Source organism: Pyrgilauda ruficollis, unplaced genomic scaffold (assembly GCF_017590135.1).
Source record: "Pyrgilauda ruficollis isolate IOZ18807 unplaced genomic scaffold, ASM1759013v1 scaffold71, whole genome shotgun sequence".
In the NCBI taxonomy this organism is placed as follows: Eukaryota; Metazoa; Chordata; class Aves; order Passeriformes; family Passeridae; genus Pyrgilauda; species Pyrgilauda ruficollis.
Window position 1 is genome coordinate 1,136,549 of NW_024528933.1, and position 18,939 is coordinate 1,155,487.

The following is an 18,939-nucleotide window of genomic DNA, read 5'->3' on the forward strand; positions in this document are numbered from 1 at the left end:
TAAGATCTCTTTTGTGTCTTGCTGCATTTTGCTCGGATGTAAACAGTGAAAATACAGCGAAATTTACATTTATATTGCTTAGTCTACTGGGCTACAAATTAACTATGAAAAGCCCAAAGCTTGTAAGACAAAAGAGGTCAGCACTCACTCCAAGCTACTGGCAGGCAGACAGGAACAGACAGGTGCAAAATCATAACTCAGGTGCAGGTGGAAACAGTGATGCCAGCAGCAAAACGAAATGGCTGAACATGAAAGAGCTCTAAAAAATTTATGAGAAACATTCTGCCTCATTACCTTTGGGCTTGTAGCAAGGAGTGGGTACAACACATTCTTCCTTTATGTGTGGCTTTGTTTTAGTACTACAGCCTCCTGTATGCATCCCCCTGTGGTCAATGCAGAGGACCACACGGTATCTGAGTCCTTGTCCACAGGTCACAGTGCACTGGATTGAAAAAAAACAAACATGAAAGGAGAAAATGAAAAGGAGAAAAAAAAGTCACATTTAGGCAATGATAATTATAAGGGGAATATGCAACATAAGAGAGCCAAACATGATGCAGAAACATCCAAACTTGAGAATAAAATATTCATAATATTTGGTAATTATGGAAAAGGTATAAAATTGATAGAAACTTTTGCCTTTTGCTCAGAACATTTACTTGATTTGGACATTTTGCCACTGGACTTCTCTTGCAGTGCCACTTTTGCAATGTTGCCTACTTGGCTTGTAGCCATCTGTCCCATACAGGATAAGCTCAGTAACACCTTGTCAGTTTAATTTGGAGCCACTCTGTTTTGCTTGGACAAAGTACTGGGGCTTATGTGTCAACAGGGATTACACTCAGCTATTCTGGAAAAAAGCACCAAACAGCATGGGAAACTATCAGGCCTTTTTCCCTCAGACAGTTTTTAAAGGCTTTTTGTGTGTTTTTATTTTTTTTTTTTTTTGTTTGTTTGTTTTTAGATTTATTTTTGCTCTGGTTCATCAGCTTTTACCCCCTGCACACATTGCTTCAAAATTGGTTGCCCAGGAGATGATCAAAACCACTAATCAGTTGGAAGCACTACCAGTGTTGTAGTAGTTCCAATGTTGTAGTAGTTCCATGTGTGGAAGCATGTTACCAATGCTGTTTTGCTCTTGGACAGCAGCTTTCATCTGACAATCAGCAAACACTTTGCAATCAGTCAAGAACTCCTCATCTGTAGGTAAGCTAGTCTAGCTTCTAAAGCACAATTTACTTGTTGAGAAACTGGGGTGGTGAGAAAATATATTCAAGCCAAGTCTTTATGTACTAAATTAAAATATTTCACTACTTTTGTGGAAGGACAGTTCCAAGACATTTACTTTCATAGAGACGGAAAGGCAAGTCAGGAACAGACAAATACAGGTATCAAAGAGCAGAGTCATATACAGATTTATGTGCTTCTTGAAATTTCTCAGTGATTTTGAGTTTCCATTTATGACTGAAATACTGTAATACAGAAATACCATTACATGCTTATTGGGTTTTTTTGGTGCATTTCACTTATATTCCCAGTCTATTATTAGTAGAAGGTCACAAAATAAGTTACAGAGCTGATTTATTTTTCTATCATTCTCCTTGCTCATGTTCATCTTAATATATTTTCCCTGAGTGGTTACTTTGTAGTTAGACAAATAGCATAATTTAAAATAGAGGTGTTGGTAATGAGAGAAAACAGTGAATGTTCTAACTTCCAAAAACTCACTGAAGTATGATTTAAGATATTTTCCCTAGTGTGTTAAACACAAAACCAACAAAACTAAATTGATTACCGGAGACCATTCTTGAGCAAGCCACTTTGGACAGTCAAATATATTGCAAGGCTGGACAACAGGCATCTTTGGAGTATACATGCATTTCCATTCATCTACAGGGCTGATGTGCCCCTGAATGTCTTCTTCCACACAGGAAACACTGCGGCTTTGAATGCCTCCTCCACAGGAGGAGGAACAGGCTGTCCAGGGTGTACTTTCCCATCTGGGAAAACAAAGAAGCATCAGGAAACATTACCCTTCTTCTTCCCACACCCACCTGTACCCCCAAAATGCATAAACTGCTATCTGTAGGGCTGCTTGTTTGTGTGGGGTTTTTTGTTTGGTTGTGGTTTGTTCTGTTTTGGTTTTGCTTGGTTTAGCTTGGCTCAGCTCAGTTTTTTTACCAGGGTAACATCAGTAAAAATTAATCATGTGTCTATTTTCACAGGTGTCCAGAGCAACAAAGCATGCTCATGGCTGGTGTCTTTTACACCACAGTTAATAATATGAAATCTCCTCTCTCCCACTAATCCAATTACTACTGTCACAGAAAAGCTAAATGCTTTTTACTTAGGTTTTTTTTTTTCTTTTTTTTTTTAATTGATGGGAATATCATGTTTTCATATTCTCATATTCTGAAGATTATGGGAATATCATGATTTCTCATATTCTGAAGAATCTTTGTCACAAATCACAGGTGTGCTGTGAGGTTGATGCCCCTTTTGCAGAATATAAAAGGAAAGAGTGGTGTTTTTTCCAAGGAAGCAACTCAATAGAGAAAAAAGAAAGAAAGATGAGAGGAAATTACCAAAAAGAAAATGTGACTATACTTGTAAGATACATGTCCTCTGATGGATAAACCAAGTGGACCTTGTTTCCTTACTGTTAAGGCAGTGAAAAGCACAGAGAACCCATCTTTTCTCTACAAATGCCATTGAGAATGTGATGAAAAATCCCAAGAACAATATATGCATGTTCTGAAAAGCTATGTATACTTATGAGAATAATCCTTTTTGTAGTGATATATATATAGCACATGCTATAAGCTATGTATTACTTTATATATATACATGTCTTTCCACACAAAATAGTCTGGTATTGCCTCTGTTATATTCAAGCCTGTGTCACAGATTGGATGTGGGACCATTCCCATGATCTAATGTGAATAGTTCTGTATATTACTGTGCATGAATTAAGTACAGCAGTATGTGTGTTCTCCCTACCTGGAAACATTTCATGAAATCATTTATTACCCCACAAGGCAAATGTCTTTTTCATAATGACATTACAACTACTGTTTGAAACAACAATTGTAGTAAAAAGATTTCAGTTTTTGACCTCAAAGAACACTTTTTCTAAAAAACACCCCACCTGTTTCCTCCTTCAGACAAGAAGTAAAAGAAGTAAAAGGTGAGGACTTTTATTGGCTCACTTAAAACAAAGGAAATATTTTTGTTAAGTAACAAATAAAGGATCCCCAAGATTGTTGAGCAATGCTTATCTTTCTCTCTAATTTTCCATCATATCAGCCCACAATTTTCTCATCAGCTCCAGCATATCTAGCAATACCCTCCCCTGGCTACTGTCCGGTAGCACCATAAAACTCAATGTGAAACGGCTTAAATTAAAAGTTGTTTACGAGTAGTAAAGCCACTGATTAATTCCGTGACTTACCACTAGGAGTGGTGGAACAATTTTTAAACCATGCACAGCCATCATCATGTGTTGATCATAAGCCACATATTTTACAAAGATGTAATTTTAGAAATACTTCTACTTCAATGTGTTTCCTGTGGCTCTGCTGAACAAGTTTTGCAACATACAGCTAAGGTTTCTTATTACCACAAATAACAGGCTCCAAACTGAAATTAATGAACTGCAAGATTTGCTTGGCTCAAAATTGGATGGCTCAGCCCACCTGAGCCATCTTTTCCTAGCCGGAAAAAGTGATGGTACCAGGAAATTTCCTGAAGTATTTGGGACAAGTTTCCAGGTGTCTTACGCAACCTTAGCAATTTCAAGTAGCTTAAATATTAGCAGAGTTTTGTTCTCAGTTGGAGGTTGGTCCATGTTTTGGCTGTGGAGTGTGAACACGCTGCATTTGTACACTGATGCTGAAACCTCTGTGCATCAGGCCTCAATATAATTGGATGGAAGTTGTTTCCTCACCTGGATGAGACTTTCAAGTTGTCTAAAGGGTTCTTTCCATGATTTCATAGCACATGACACAATAAATTAATGAAGAAGAAAACACAGCACAATACTTTTGCATGTCCAGGCAGTATTTCAAAACCTAGAGGTCATTATCCTTCAGCTATCAAAAATTTTTATCATCAACAGTCATATTCACTGCTTTAAAAGCAATTACTCATCTGATTATTTCCATGAGAATTTTGAGTCTTACATTAAAGACATTTTAATTGTGAGATAATTAATGATAAAAATCAGGTCTTGATCCTATTTCTGCCCTTATCACCTATTTCTTAGAAAAACCAGTGAACTAATGCCCCTGGGAAAGTCATTAGCATGAGTTTGTAGGATCAGAAAACAAAACTAATGTTGTCAAAACCCAAAAGCTCACAAATTATAGGCATGCAAGAAACAGCAAAATGGGGGTGAGGGAGAGAAAATCTTGTGGTTCATAACAAAGCCACAGCTTATAGTTCTCCTCAGAGAGGAGTAAAAGGCAAGAATAGGGAAGTAATGAGAGAAAAGGGAAAGTGGGGTTGAGGAAGGGGAGAAAGAAAGGGATCACACACTTAATAAATCTGCACTTCTCCTTCAGATAGGCTATAATTTCAGTTCTGCATTGACAGAATTTATTACAACAGATTAGCATTTGAACATCTCTACTTTAATCTGTTAAAGAGTCAGAGAAGCAGCATCTGTTAATTTAGCCTGAGAGTAAAGCAGAAGTACAGAGCAGAGCAAGAAAAAGAAAATGGACTTGTTAAGCCTAGCATCTGGTTGACTGTTTTACATACCGAGGAAGGGGATGGTAGAGGTCATAGGGCATGATCTGCTTGTATCCATCACTGTTAGGAACAATAATGCCAACCCTCTGAGTAGAAGGTACACATAATAAAATAAACACTAGATGATTACATTATACAAGTTTTGTATTACAATATTGTATTACATTACACAACTTTTTGTATTACAGTATTATAAATCAACAAAACAAGATATTTTACCTAAGATGTTATCCCATTAAAAAAAATACACTCCCATCCTACTTTTTCTGAGTAATTCAAAGAATAAATCAGTGGTTACTACTTTTTTCTTATAAATATATTATTGTTTGACAAATAAACGATCTATTGCTAAAAGTGATCCAAATATTATTTTAACTTACATTTTGATTATCTAGCATCAAAAAGAATGTTCCTATACTTGATACATTCTTGGAGCTTGGATCCAAAGTCACTGAGGACAATAGAGGAACTTCTATCTGCTGCAGACCTCTAAATAAAATCCTTTTTATAACTATTATATGGTTGTTTCTGCCCATCGAATAAAACCTCTGCTTTTATAAGTTACAGGATTAGAAATCTGGGTAATCACACTGCAAGAATTTGTAACTGCGGTCCTTGTCTTTTCACCTTAAATGAGTCCAGACCTGCATTTTTTTTTTCTCCAGAAAGAAAGAAGGAACCTGAGAAAAGATTAACATGTAAGGTAGATTTTTTTTCGTTTGTCATAACTGGTTAGATTGCTTTGCTGAACTGTTATTGGTGTGGTGTCACAATGTAACACCTAAAAGTTATAGAAGGCAATAGCATACATCAAAATTAGGAGTTATCTGAAGTATTATCTTGCCAGTTGTGTGTGAGATGGATGCAACTTTTCTCATTGACAGCTAGAGTCTCACTGAATTGCTGGTCTGTATTCTTTCTGCACTGTTCATGATTTTTGCTCAGAGTAACTTTAACCATGTTGTTTCCTAGTTATCAGACATATCTATTAAAATAAAACAGATGATCGTGGAGGACCTAGTTTATCACCTTCCTCAAGGCCACTTGGGTATCTGGATGGGGCAAGTGGACAGAAAAATCAAGGAGTGAACACTAACTGCATTAAAATAAAAAGTGTGTCTCCATCCAAGTTACAGGGAATTGAAACTGAATGCTAAGAATAAAGGTGGTTTTTGGGAACCTTTCACAGATGAGAGGTGGTAGGCATGGTGCTATGGATTTCTGCAAGGGGGAAGGAGTGAAGGAGGGGGAAGGGAGAAAGTAATCTCTATTCTCAACACAGCTCACTGAAAAATGCTGTGAGCATTCAAAGAGTCTTGTCAGGCCAGGCCTAAGGGGTCTATTTTCCTTTTAGTCAACAGGGGTTTTATATGCATAACTTGTCCAAGATAGAAGAATAGATCCCATTGTGTTTCCACAGCAAGGAGTCAGCGCCAGGTCAATGTGCTGGAATTTTCCAGCTAAAGCGCGGGAAGCAGCTGGAGCCCTGGAAGTGTGTGAGAGGGACTAGACAGTTCCCTCTAAGATTAGCAGCCACTGCAGTCACAGGAACTCTCTGCATGAGTGCACATATTTGCATTTTCGAAGAGCTGCCTATCCTCACAAAAATCTAAAAATCTAGGAGAGGTTGTTCTGGCACTGGGAAACTTTGGAAAAGACAAATGGGTCATCTGTAGAATGTGGAAGAATTGTGTACTAGTATTTTAAGAAGATGGAAGGGAACTTCTTGTGAGGATTTTTTTGCCCCTGTCTTTGGGAATTTGCAGTTTTCCTGACTCTTCTACTACTGCTGTTGAAGTTCCACTCTGAAGCCCTCTGTTTGCACTTTCCAGCTCATCAGCTTGCTGAGAAGTGGTTGGGAAAAAGTTAATATAGTGAATTAAAAAATGAAATAATTACACTATAAAAGCATCTACTGCCTAAGAAAGAAGCAGGTTTCAAAAAAAAAAATCTTATTCATTGCAGTTAAAAGTATTTTATTTCTAATAAATATGATTGTCTATGCATAATCCAGGTCTACATACTTTAGAATGCATTACTTCCAAGACTGTTCAGATAGAAATAACTGTATCATATTCAAAAACTGTTATGAATATTAAATAACATTTACAAAGGTTAATATTGTAAATGGAAAGGTCTGACCCTCAAAAATTTTGCATGCAAAAATTACATTTCTGTAAACAGTATTGAGCTCCACAGATTTACTGATTCTGTCTTTTTCCATATGTGAGGGGCTGCAAAGGCTCTCATTCTGCCACTACAAGAAAATGAATCACCACCATAAAGTCTTAGCAAGGAAAAAGACCCCCACAATAGAACACAATGGTTTAATTTATAACTTCAAAAAATAATTGTCTTAAAGATAAAACAGAAGAGCAGATGGTCATCATATCATTAATGCCATCTGCATTTTTCTAGCTAGTCTTGTGTGAGGATTTTTGTATGAGCTCCATAAAAAAAATCCCTAAGACTAAGTTAACATTTAACAAAAACTTAAGAGATTACTTTGGTGTATTCTTACTTTTTGATGGGACAAAGTGGTTTAAATTCCATTATTCTATCAGTCCATCATACTCCTACAAACAACATGGAAGAGATCTACTTTGTGGGGTTTATTTACTGCACATTACCCAGACAATGCAAAGGGGATGGTGTGCTAAATGAGCAGAGGAAATAATAATTCCTTCACTGAAATATATGCAAGTAGCTAACAGGACTCATTCACAAAACATCAAGAGATTTGGCAGGAGCAGGAGCACAAAGCAAATTACTTTGCAGAGCTGTTCTGTCTCATATGTCTGTAATCTACCATGCCTTTCACACCAACAAGTCCTATCATATATTCTGCACATTGTTTCTTTTCGTCCTGAGGGCTGGCAGTCTCAACACAACTGCTCTTCCAAGGCACGTGTATGGTTGGAGCTGCACATGCCAGAGGTGAGAGTGCTGCAATCAGATTTGTCATTGCTGCAAACATTCAGCCTTCCCCTGGGATGAGTTTCCACAGCTGCATTCCTTGGAAGACAAGTTTGGTCAACTCCTCCCCAGTTGCTCCTTTTCCTGCTTAACCGGATTTAGCACACATGACAAGCTTAAGCTCAAGCGCCTTTCTCCTCTACCTCCCTGATGACTCCATCTTTCTGACAAGGCCAGCCCATCCCAGCTCTCCTGCTTGCCGATGAGTCTCAGGTTAGAACCTGTTGAGCCAAGTGGGGGCATGGGTGCTAAAACTGAGAGAGGAGCCAGCAGAAAGAAAGGACACCTGCTCCCAAGGTGCCTCAGGGTGGTGTAACTCACACGGGGACAACCTGCCACTCCTATGCTGATGTCCTGCACCCTTGCTGTGCTGCTGCCCAGCCTTTGCAGGATGCTCAAGTGCCTCTGACTCACAGCCTCCACTTCTGCTGAGGGTTTTGTTTTGCCAGGGGTGTCCTACTGACAGCTGCAGGGCTGCCCATGCAATAACCCGGGTGGCTGCACCCGTTACACCTCTTTCCTGATCAGACTTGTACGTGAAGATTTAAGCCTTCACTGAACTCTGTCAGACCTGACAGTAAATATCTGCATGGCAGGGACTGTGCCATCCAAGCAATGGAATATGTTTAAGGCATTATTAGCAGTGAACAAATAATAATGAAATGTTAAAGTAGCTTGGGTTGGCTATGCTGGAAGACATGAAAGTGCTCACCACCACAGACAATAGTTTAGCATCCAAGCCAGCATCTCTGTGAAAGCCATGATTATCACTAGACAGACAACAATCTTGTGCAAAAGATTGCATTTTAACACTTCAAATCCTGACACTAAGGTGGTGTGTGATACTGCACTTCAGTGATCTCTGAAGATGCCACACTGTGACATTATTTCCTTGTGCTACAAGAACACTTTCTGTGTTGAGTTAATGAGGCCCTCAAACAGATGGTATCTGTTAATGCTGCCCATGTGTTATTCTGTGTATTACCTTTTCCCTTCAGAGCTGGAGTAGATAACAGTAACATCACGGGTACAGGCAACATTGGTTTCAGTGCCTACTTTTGCAGGCAGTGAAACAGTAATTCTCAGTTATGCTACTAGTATGAGTCACCTTTCTGGTTTCTGGATGCTATCAATGTGAAACTGAACTACTGTGTACATTGTATGCATACATCCTTTTATATGCTCTTAGCACTTTACAGATTGGCAAAAGCCAATGTCTGCTGCTTAAACATTTAGAAGTGGTATGTGGATACTTTAAAAACCTACTTACGAATGAAAAGAACACTATTGAGAAAGCCATCCTTTTGTGTCAGCATCCAAAAAACCTCTTGCTTTAAACAGAATGTCTGTCTGGCATGACAGTATCTTACCTTTATAAAAAATGTCTTGTTTATGGTGCAGAGATTTTAAATTCTAAGTGACATATGGTTTGTCATTGCCATAGACTGCTAAAACCCAATGTCTTCACAGTGCGCGAAAGAGATGTTTCCAGTCAAAAGTAGAAAATGTAATTCCTTCCAGCAGGATGACTTTAATGCTTCTAAACATATTTTTTAAATCCAGTTCAATATTTTATGGTGGTTTGGATGAGCAGTGTTTGATACAAAGAGGGAATGAGCCGATAAGTAGTTAACAGTACTAAATTTTAACAACTGAATATCCAGTGAAAATCTCCATAAATGACTTGCTGCAGTTTTGGCATCTTCTAGCACTTAAACCAGACTAATTTTCCTGTAACTTCATCTTGGGCAGACAGATATGATGCTCACAGCAGTACATGATATGTTTTCCCACTTTACAGATTGTTATTGGAAGTATCCTGGAAGCTCTTTTCTGCCTTTCTTTCTGTGTTTCATTAATATGTATTGTCCCCTCAGAGTTGAATTTGCTCTGCTATTCACATCTTTGAAGTGCCTGACAAGTGCTTCCTGGCCCACCCCCTCTACCTATTCTGACAAAGTTATTTTCTAGATTAATTTTGATTACTTTTGCCCTGCCCAAAAATTCAAGGTTCCAACTGCTTTTCTTGAGAAGAAATGTATCTCTTTAGGTATTAGAATTATCTGCTGCTTGTCTTTACCCTGCTCTTGAACTCGGGTAACCCAGATTATTACTACCAGAACATTGCCATTGGTACCAGCTCCTTTTCCATCTACAATTCCACTTTCACATTGCCAAGTATATTATGGACTTCTCACTACTTAGAATCACTCTGAATGGTCATAGCATCCTGGTGTCTTTTGTATGCTTTTACTTGTACTTCAGTGCTCTTGCTAAATTAGCTGAAAATGAACAACTGAAAACTACAATTTTATTAAAATTTAAATTTTATTTTAAATTTCTTTTTGGTAATGCCAAACCTCTGCCACCACCATATCAATATTTAAATGAAAATGCTAAAAGAAAAACTTTGACAAGCAGGAAGAGGAGTTTGAAATTTCACTGGAGAACTCCATAAACAGGATATATCTAAGAGTTCTTCAGGACACTGAAAACCTTGCTGGAATGAGAGATTTCCCCCCCAAACTTTCCACAGGTATAAACAATATTTCTAGTGGCAGGTTTACAGATTAAACTCTAGGCAAACTCCAGGAACTGAAGTGTTAAAATGAACACTTTATGCTAGAGGCTTGCTAGTATAAAGTGTTTTAGATAGTTGCTTTATGAATTTAGAATATTTGCTAAAGTTGCCTTTAAAAATCTTTATACAACATTGAAATCTCCTGGTAAAAACACAAATAGACCTTATGTGACTCAGAAACCCCCACATTAACATGTAGCAGCAATAGACAAAAAATATGGGAGATTGTTAAAAATGCAGAATGGCATGGCTGGGAATGCCATCTAAAAGCTGAAATCTAGAAATAATACTGAGGGTATCCTGGTGAGTGAGTGAATGATGGGTAGGGCAGCAGCCTTTTTCACATTTGGGTCAAAATTGGTTTTTGGGGGAAGCCTTGGAATTATGAAGCAAGTTTATCTTCTGCTTATAGCACCTTAGAATTGTCCTAAATAATTGTTTAGCATACCCAGTTAAATCAAATCTGAACAAACCTCTTCTCTAGCAAGAAAAAAAGTATCCATTAATTTTTTATTAAAATATACCAGAAAGGAGGATAAAGATGAAAGCTAAAAATACCTTCCAGTCTGTGAAGTTTTGGGTAGTTACAAGATTTTCACTTAATTAAATAGGCAAAATACGCATGTTGGATTTTGCCCATTGAAGGGGAGTGGACTAGATTGATTTGGCTGCTGTTTACATTAGTAGGTAATATGCATATAGACTTATTTTTGCCAGTCAAAGGCAGACTGTAAAATCATAATGGACTGTAAACAAACAGATCTTTCCATTTTACTTTGTTGGTTATTATGAGCTGGATGCAAAACAGGTTTTATAAGAGAGGCTGAATGGAGCATTGTTATGTAGAGATTAAAAGGCACTCAGTGTCACCGTGTATCATGTGTTCTGTGATATGAATCACTGGTCTGACTTGGATGAACAGTATATGTGGCTGCCTCTACTTAACCTGGAAAATGAGTATGTGTAAGCTATGTGTTTGATAAATAACCGTCCACATACTTTCCCATGTTTACTGAGCCGAAGCTTTTTTGCTATTCATGATGCCAGCAATACTGCTAATTATTGCCATAGTAAGCACAATAAAATAAACATTTCTATGCACTAAACTTAAAGATTCAACTTACTGCAGGCTCACACAATACTTGTGGTATTCATTTAAACTTTTCTTTCAGTTTGCCCTTTGCTGAAAATTTTAGTGTTTAGTGTTTAGAGCAACCACTCTCAGTTCCTTTATTCAGTGCCACTGTGGTCTTCAATGATTATTTTCTGTGGCATTCATTAACACACCACAGGAACAGTCAGCAACCACTAATCAGCTATGCCTCACTGGAACTGGGTTTGCCAGGAAAAATTAACTTATTGGTTTTATACTGGTAGAGCAGAGCAGCTCCCACACAGCAAAGACACTGTAGAACCAATATGCCCTCCTTGTCCAGGCTTCTGACCCCATGTTTCTGCTTCACCTACCCTCTTCCTTAGACGAAATCATCAGAATGCTAGAAATCATCATAAGTTACCAGAATCTAGAAGTTACCAAGGATTTCCTCTGTTTTTTTTTTTTTCTCCCTCTCAGTTGTTGATTCTTGAATTCTTTACAAAGGCACTTTTGAAAATAGTAATTTGAAATTTGGCAGACTGTGAAGATGTTTCCAAAAAGCCAGCTCCTCTGGGATGGCATAGCTGTATTTCTAAATAACTCTCCCTCCCCTCAGGGTCTTTATATCAACAACTTTGCCTCGTTATATCTTATATAAAACAAAATTTGTTCCTGACATCTGCCCAGCTGTTATTTTTTTCCCTCTTTCCTCTCATGTACCATGCAGTCATCTGCATCACCAATTTGAGAATATGTTATTTAAAATCATTGAGAAAGTATGAAACATATCCACCACACAAATGCCAGAGGCAAATTACATATTTGACCCAGAGGAGTAGGTGTAAAAAATAGCATCTTAGAATTTAAAAAATACAAAAAATAAAGCAACTACATAAAATTACTTTCTCATTGAGACTGTGATAGGGGACTCTGGAAGATAGGTTCCATTGATTCATATTTTTCAACAATCCATTTCCTGAAACATTCATGTTTTGGCCTTCTACCTGATCATACCTGGCCTCTACTGGTGTCTGTCTCTAACACTAATGTACTTATAGGAGTAAAGGCGTATAAACTGCAATACACTCTGGGTAAAGGTGTGTTCAATGACAAAGAAATCTGAGTGTTAACTCAAAAAACCATCGGTGAACTTCAGTGAAAACTTCCTGTAAGAAGTAAAACCCATCTTTGCCTTAGAGTGATTTGTTCTGCTATGATAATGCCTAGCTGCTCTAAAGCTGGTACATCTGGTTTGGGCAGCAACCACCCTCAGTCAGGTGGATACACAGCCCCTCAGGTTTCTTAAGTATCCTTTTTCTCATCAGGACATCTTTTCTCTTTGACAACCTCCAGCAATCTGAAGCAACACAGCAACTTTTTAGGTGACACTTGCTTGAACTCACAATATCAAAGATGGTAAGAAACAAGCCTAGAGGGAAAGGAGCTAGCGATAATATGGCTTTAGGACATCCTTGTCAGGTCTGTTGGGCAATGCTTAACCACCTTTTAGCAAAGCCACACAAGAAGACCAAAAGATTTAGATTGCACAAATAAATGCTAGCTGCCTGTTCAGTGGCTGCAGATGGACTCCCATTGAAGTTCAGGACAATCAGTGCAACAAAGGATTGGTCTTTTTTGTGGTTTTCTTTCTTTTCTTATACATGGAAAATCTGACTATCTGATCTTACTATTTTTATTGTTAATCTTCTGTGGAAGAATGCACAGCAAGTTCCACCTTAATACCAGGAAGAATGCCTTTACTGTGCATTGCCAGTGAACTGGCACGATTGCCCACAGAGGTTGTGAAGTCTCTCTCACTGGGGATGTTCAAGAATCATCTGAACATGATCGTGTGCCATGTGCTCTGGGATGACCCTGCCTGAGCAGGGAGATTGAACCAGATGACTCCCTATGGTCCCTTCCAACCTGACCATTCTGTGATTCTATGGGCAGCAGAGATCAGACTTTCATGCAGGGCCAAAGGACATTGTTAACTAGAAAAAAATCACTTATTCCATTTTACAAGCTGCCGTAAATGCAAGCAGGCTTTTCATTAAGGAGAAAATTAAAAAAAAAAAAAACAAAAACCTCATAAAAATAGTTCATTTAAATGTGATGACAATAATTTTCATGCAAAAAGAATTTCTTCCATCTCACTAACACTTAAGAGACATGTATTCAGCACATGAATTCAGAGCATGGGGATGGTATAATTGACAATTTTTTTTCTCATACTTGGTGACAATTAATGAAGCAAAATACATTCTGAGGGGAAGAAACAACCATTTCAAATCAGTCTTTGCTCTATGAAGGTGCTAAATAGGTGTTCTACACGGTGCATTCTTAGAATGAGAGAGAGGTTGAATTATATATGATAAATGACACTGTGAGAAATAGCAACAGAATATTTTCCCATTTTATTTTACCCCTTTAGAGCTCAGTCTCCTTTAAAATTAAAGCCAACTGACCTTGCAGGACAAGGATCCAGATTACACTCTTGGAGTTTTGGCTTTGGCTTGATATTTTCGGGGTAATAGTGACAGTACTGATCTGCTACTACCCGATTGCTTCTCAGATCAAAGCACTCAGCAGATGTCAACTGATAACCTGCAATACACAGAGGAATAAATAATATGAGATGTGATGTTCTTCCTGTCTGGGTCTGAAATGTATCTAAGTTTTAGGTTGGAAAAAGGAAACTAATTTCAGCTTGCTTCAGTGCTTTTGGACATAACAGCTGCTGTTTTACAGACCAGATTGAAAACAGCAATGTAAATCACATGTAGTAGGAAACAGAAGATAACCAGTATGGTCAAACAAAAATTTAGAAGTCTAGAAAAAACAAAGGCTGAGATTTCTCAGTCACCAAGAATTGTGCCCTTAGTTTTAGTATAGAGAATAAACCTGCTGGTATGAAAAGGGACAAATGGAGACATCTTGTTTTACCAAATCCAGGCCCAAATCCCGTCAGCGCTTATGTCTGACAGCTATAGCATTAAATACAGATATGTAGCTATCAACACGTTCTTTATCTACAGAGTCTGGCACAATGCTGAAAATCTACATGCTGCTACCATGTTGCTAAATCCCTCCCTTCATTTAGTTGTAACTATTCAAATTTTTAGATCTTGCCTAATTTAAGGGCCAAAACTCAGGGCAGCAGTTGGGACAGGTCATGTATGCAGATGATAGCTTCTGAAATACAGTGGTAATTCATTACCTCCACCACAGGATGCTGAACAAGGGAAAAAATCAGTTTCCCTCCATCTGTGAATGATTGGCTGGTAGAAGATGAACTGGACTGAACTGTCAGCAGCACCAACATAATGGATCTGAAAAAGAGATTATATCAAAGAGTGAACCTAACACAAATGCTGTGAAGAAGTATTCCACCACAAGCATCTTGCAGATTGGAGACATCTTGAAGCTTCATGAAATACCAGATATACTTTGCAAGAGGAAAACTAAATACCAAACCAAAGCATTGATCGGTGACAAGATCTTGGGTTCTAAACACAGTCAAATAAATTTCTGGGCATAACCAGTGTCCATTTTGAGGTCACATTCTGAAATAATGAGTGCATGGCAAATGTATGATTAGTGCTACTGAGTAATCTTACAGGGACAGAGGATAGGGACTGATGTTTAATGAATCAGAAAATCACTTTATCTACTGTCCCTGACACATGGACATAGATTTTAGATCTTTAATGTTTCTCAAAAAACATTCTAAACAGTTCTAAACTCTAAACAGTTACAATATACTTTATAGTATAGAGTAAAACATGGGAGCCTGCACTGTAAAAAATAATAAACAGCATAAAAATTTTTTGTTTTGCTTCCTGAGGTGAGGTCTTTATTTCATTCTCCTTTGTGGCACTGTTATTATTATGAAGTTTGTTCTGCTTACTTTATTTTGCTTGTAAAAATGCTTCCTTCAGTCATAGGCATGGAATCCTGGCTGGGGCTAAGTCCATGTCTGCAAAACTGCCCTCAGAGCCTACAAGCCACCTGAGCTTAAAAGCTAGCATGCTTTTCAGTACTAGGTGTGCTGAATGGATGTTCCACATAAAAAAGAGTCTGTAGTGCAAGGACTGCAATAGGAGAGACCTTCACATTGGTAAAGCAGCACCACTTACACCCTGTCCAGTAAAAAAATCCTTCCTGTCTGATATCTATGCTGATTAATCCAGTTATGAGGACTCCAAAATCTCAGCAGGTTATCCCCTGTCCTTACATTTATGCCTCTGCATGAACAGCTGGAAAGGGAAGAACAAAAATCTGTTCTCCTATTTGACTTAGGACACAGTATTTCAGTGCTGCTTGAGCATCTCTGCACCAGTGGCATGATGCTATCACAGTAGAGAAAACTGCCAAATCACATCTAGAAAAGATGGACCCTTCTCCAAGACAGTATTGCTGCTCTCATGAGCAGCCCTCCCACCTTTTTTTTCAGACAGCTTAAAACTGTTTAACCACGGCCTCCTTTTCCTTTTTTTCTCTCATGTTTCAAATGAGTCTCCTAGTTTTGGAAACACTATTTTTCTCTTACTCTGCTCTCTTTCTAAACACCAAGAGACACTGTCAAAGAGTAGTCTGTGAAATGGAAGCAAAAATATGACAAATTGAGATGAACTTTGTAACTTGGATTGTTTGTTTTGTTTTCCCCTGTAGATGGACAGCAACATGATTACAAACCAAGATATATATTGAAGAGCAGGAGGAGGGCAAGAATGTTGATGTGTGCATGAGGTCTGGTCCACTGAGACTAAGGCTGCCCTTTTCTAATTAAACAGTGATGTCAATTCTCAAAAGGGAAAAAACCCAAACCAGCTGTAGCAATACAACTGCTTCAGCAAATGGGAGGCCTTTTGCACAGATCAATATTGTCTGAATGTGTCTGTCAGAAACAGGATACTTAATTCCTTGTGTGGGGATGGTGCATTAATTACACACTTCAGAAGGGTCCTTCCGGGCTTATGAAAGCTTCAGGCACTCCTGGGAAAATTGTTCTGGAAGCCATCTGGGGAGGTCTATGATCTCAATGTGCAGGAAAGGCATTCTCTGGGGTGAATTCTGCTTTTACTCTTTGTTTTTTAAGGATCATCAGTGATTCCTAAACTCAGATCTACTCAGCAGTACGATCTGCAGTGAATTGTGAAGAACAGACCAAGAGTTCACACATGGGCTATATATATATAAATATATACATATATATATATACATATATATACATATATAAATATATAATATAAAATGAACAGGAGGAAAAAAGGAGTTTACACTGAAAAAAAAAATCAGGAAGAAAGAAGAGTTCTTCTCTCTCTGCAGACTATTCCTGCATGTTTGGAGTTATCTGTCTGTTTCGACACAGAGAAAAGACAGATGTACCATCCTTTCCAGTTTAATGTGGAAGTCACTAATACAGACATGATATCAACATAGGTGGGGAAGAATTACTGAGCCACAGTTATAAGCTCAAATTATACAAAACAAGCGAATAAAAGAAGCATACAAATATTGTGTATTTTTAAGGAGTATTGTAAGCAGAAGAGGAACAACAACATGTGATTCCACATAGCAAAAACTTCTTGATTTTGTTTGACTGTTTGTTAGAGCTAAGATCTTTATCCAGGAAAAAACATCATTGGCTACTTGAGCCCTGAAAAACTCAGTGAGACTTGATAGCTAAATGGTGTAAGAAATGTCGTGGTTTGGCTGCACAGGGCCAGCTCCCACACATTGAAATACTCATCTCTGTAGTATGATGAAATTTTTTACCCTTGCAGTATTAGCAACACCCTTGTAGCTATGAGAAATGCCAGAGATCCAAATAAAGATGGCCATCACCTGAGAATCTTAAGCTATTCCTCTAAATAACAATGAGTTTTGCACACTTAGGTAACTGAACTAGAAAAAAAAAAAAACAATTGATAATTATATTTGCAAATAAAATCCTGTCTAAATTTATTAATAGCTGAAGTCCGAAGTACCCAGATCTTGCAGAGCACTCATCCCTGCATTTGTGCATGGCAACTCCCCAGATAAAATCCTTGACTTCCTTTATCTTTCAGGGGAATTTGGAGCATTCCTAACATCAGAGTAGCCCTTACCACTTTCACAGACTCAGAGAATCACAGAATGAACTAGGTTGGAAAAGACCTTTGAGATCACCAAGCCCTACCTATGACCTAACCCCTCCCCATCAACTAAACCACGGCACCGAGTGCCACATCCAGTCTTTTTATAAATACCTCCACAGAGAGTAACTCCACCACCTCCCTGAGCAGACTATTCCAAAGACTGATTCTCTTAATCACTCTTTTAATGAATAATTTTTCCCTAATATCCAGACTAAACTTCCCCTGGCACAGCTTAAGACTGTGTCTTCTTGTCCTGTACTATTTGCCTGGGAGAAGAGGCTGACCCATACCTGGCTACACCCTCCTTTCAGGCAACCCCAGCTCCCTCAGTTGTTCCTCACAGAGTTTGTGTTCCAAGCCCCTCACCAGCCTCGTTGCCCTCCTCTGGACATGCTCAAGCGTCTCAAGGTCCTTCCCAAACTGAGGGCCCAGAACTGGATACAGCACTCAAGGTGTGGCCTCACCAGTGCCAAGTACAAGGCAAGGATGACCTCCCTGTTCCTGCTGGCCACACTGTTCCTGATCCAGGCCAGGATTCCTTTGGCCACAAGAGCATACTGCTGGCTCATGTTCAGTTAGCTGCCGAACCTAAAGAATAACACCAGTCTTCTAAGGAACTGGTTAAAACTAGAGTCTGCAGAATATCCAGTCTAGCCTACATTCACTATCAACAGATATCTTTTTTTCTCTGTTGAAAGACCTTGGAAAAAAGAAATCTCTTTTAGACTTTTTTTACACTAATTTTTCTAATGCCTGCCTAGGATGCTGCAAGAGAAGCACAAACTGTTGCTCAGGTGATGTTTGGAGTTGACAAAATGCAGATTTGGCTTGGAACATGTCACAGAAAGTCAAAAGAAAACAAGAAAAGAAAAATTTGAACATGAAAGGTGTGTAATATTTTTGAGATATTCTGACCTGCTCTTTGAACAAGAGACTGTAACATCTGACTTCACCCTTGCACTTTGCCGGTTTTTCCTATAGCTCCAAAATTTTATTATTGCACATAAAACAAAACAAGTAAAGTTCCCAAAAGCCCAACCATTTCTTGCTTAATTTTGGCAGTGTATGCCTGAACCATTTCTTTTTGTTCTCTGAAGAACATATGGCCTGACCTACAAAACTGCAGTAGTTTACTTGGACAGTTTCAAAATTTAATCAGCACTTTATAACCAGCAGTCATAACCAAGTAATTACTAGTGTTACTTGTAAGCTGAGCCATTAAAAGTGTATTCAATAAAATGTTCTCATTTCATGCAGTTGGGGGTAGGTGAGGAGGAAAGACATAATTTCTTTCTTGTGTATGTGTGTGTGTTCCAAAATGGGGACAGAGAAAGGGAATTATTATTTTGTACCTCAGAATCATAGAATCATGAAGGCTGGAAAGGCTTCCC

At 38.3% G+C, this 18,939-nt stretch overlaps 1 protein-coding gene across 1 annotated transcript in view; it reads right to left on the reverse strand.

The window, feature by feature from the left end:
- The window catches only part of ADAMTSL1 (ADAMTS like 1), a 162,122-nt gene that overhangs the window by 84,164 nt on the left and 59,019 nt on the right, over window positions 1–18,939 (reverse strand). The window contains exons 8-12 of the mRNA XM_041485555.1: window positions 14,626–14,737; window positions 13,874–14,012; window positions 4,762–4,812; window positions 1,796–2,000; window positions 295–442 (exon numbers count right to left, since the gene is read on the reverse strand). Coding sequence (XP_041341489.1) covers window positions 295–442; window positions 1,796–2,000; window positions 4,762–4,812; window positions 13,874–14,012; window positions 14,626–14,737 — 655 coding nt within the window. The remainder of the gene's footprint in view (window positions 1–294; window positions 443–1,795; window positions 2,001–4,761; window positions 4,813–13,873; window positions 14,013–14,625; window positions 14,738–18,939) is intronic.